At 37.9% G+C, this 709-nt stretch overlaps 1 protein-coding gene across 1 annotated transcript in view; it reads right to left on the bottom strand.

Annotated features, from left to right (window-relative positions):
• LOC106872436 (adenine DNA glycosylase) overlaps window positions 1-709 on the bottom strand; it is a gene marked incomplete at its 5' end in the record, with an annotated part of 34,790 nt that overhangs the window by 22,086 nt on the left and 11,995 nt on the right. Inside the window, one exon of the mRNA XM_014919440.2 lies at window positions 280-393. Within this exon, the coding sequence (XP_014774926.2) occupies window positions 280-393 (114 nt within the window). The remainder of the gene's footprint in view (window positions 1-279; window positions 394-709) is intronic.

Below are 709 nucleotides of genomic sequence, written 5' to 3'. Positions count from 1 at the left end.
CCTCGTGGAGCTTTTAGGTGTTTTCGCTCAATAAACACTCACAACGCCCGGTCTGGGAATCGAAACCGCGATCCTGTGACCGCGAGTCCGCTGCCCTAACTACTGAGCCATTGCGCCTCCACTGTGCCTAGAGTAGAAAAGAATATAAAAAAAAGATACAAAAATGAAGAATAAAATAAAAACAATTTTTAAAAAATTCAATCGCAATGCAGTGCTCCAGTATGGTTCTGTCAAGTGACAGCTCCAACAAACTGAAGTACTGGCTGTTCCTAGACTTACCTCCTTGAATGAAATAGAAGCCACGGCTGAGGCAGTGTATCTTCCAACACCAGGCAAATGTTGGTGTAAGTCTGTGGCTGACCTTGGTAACTGTCCCTTCAGTTTATGCACCACCTAGTGTGTGTGTGTGTGTGTTAGGTTGGTGTATAGATGTTTGTGTGTGCATTGGATGAGAACATGCACAACACACATACATATAATGTATATAATATAGTATATATATAATATATAGTTTATAAATATATATTTTATACATTATATATATAAGAGATTGTATATACGTACCAATGTCGTGCACGTGTGTATATGTATGTATGTATATGTGTGTGTGTGTGTGTGTGTGTGTGTGTGTATGTATATATATATGCATTGGTTTAATTGTGTGTGATGTGAGTGTTTATTAGTATGGATTTATGAAAATGTGGTGAGT

This window comes from Octopus bimaculoides, chromosome 23 (assembly GCF_001194135.2).
Source record: "Octopus bimaculoides isolate UCB-OBI-ISO-001 chromosome 23, ASM119413v2, whole genome shotgun sequence".
NCBI classification, from domain to species: domain Eukaryota; kingdom Metazoa; phylum Mollusca; class Cephalopoda; order Octopoda; family Octopodidae; genus Octopus; species Octopus bimaculoides.
Note: the sequence above shows the minus strand (reverse complement) of the source record. Positions and strands in the feature narration are given on the sequence as shown.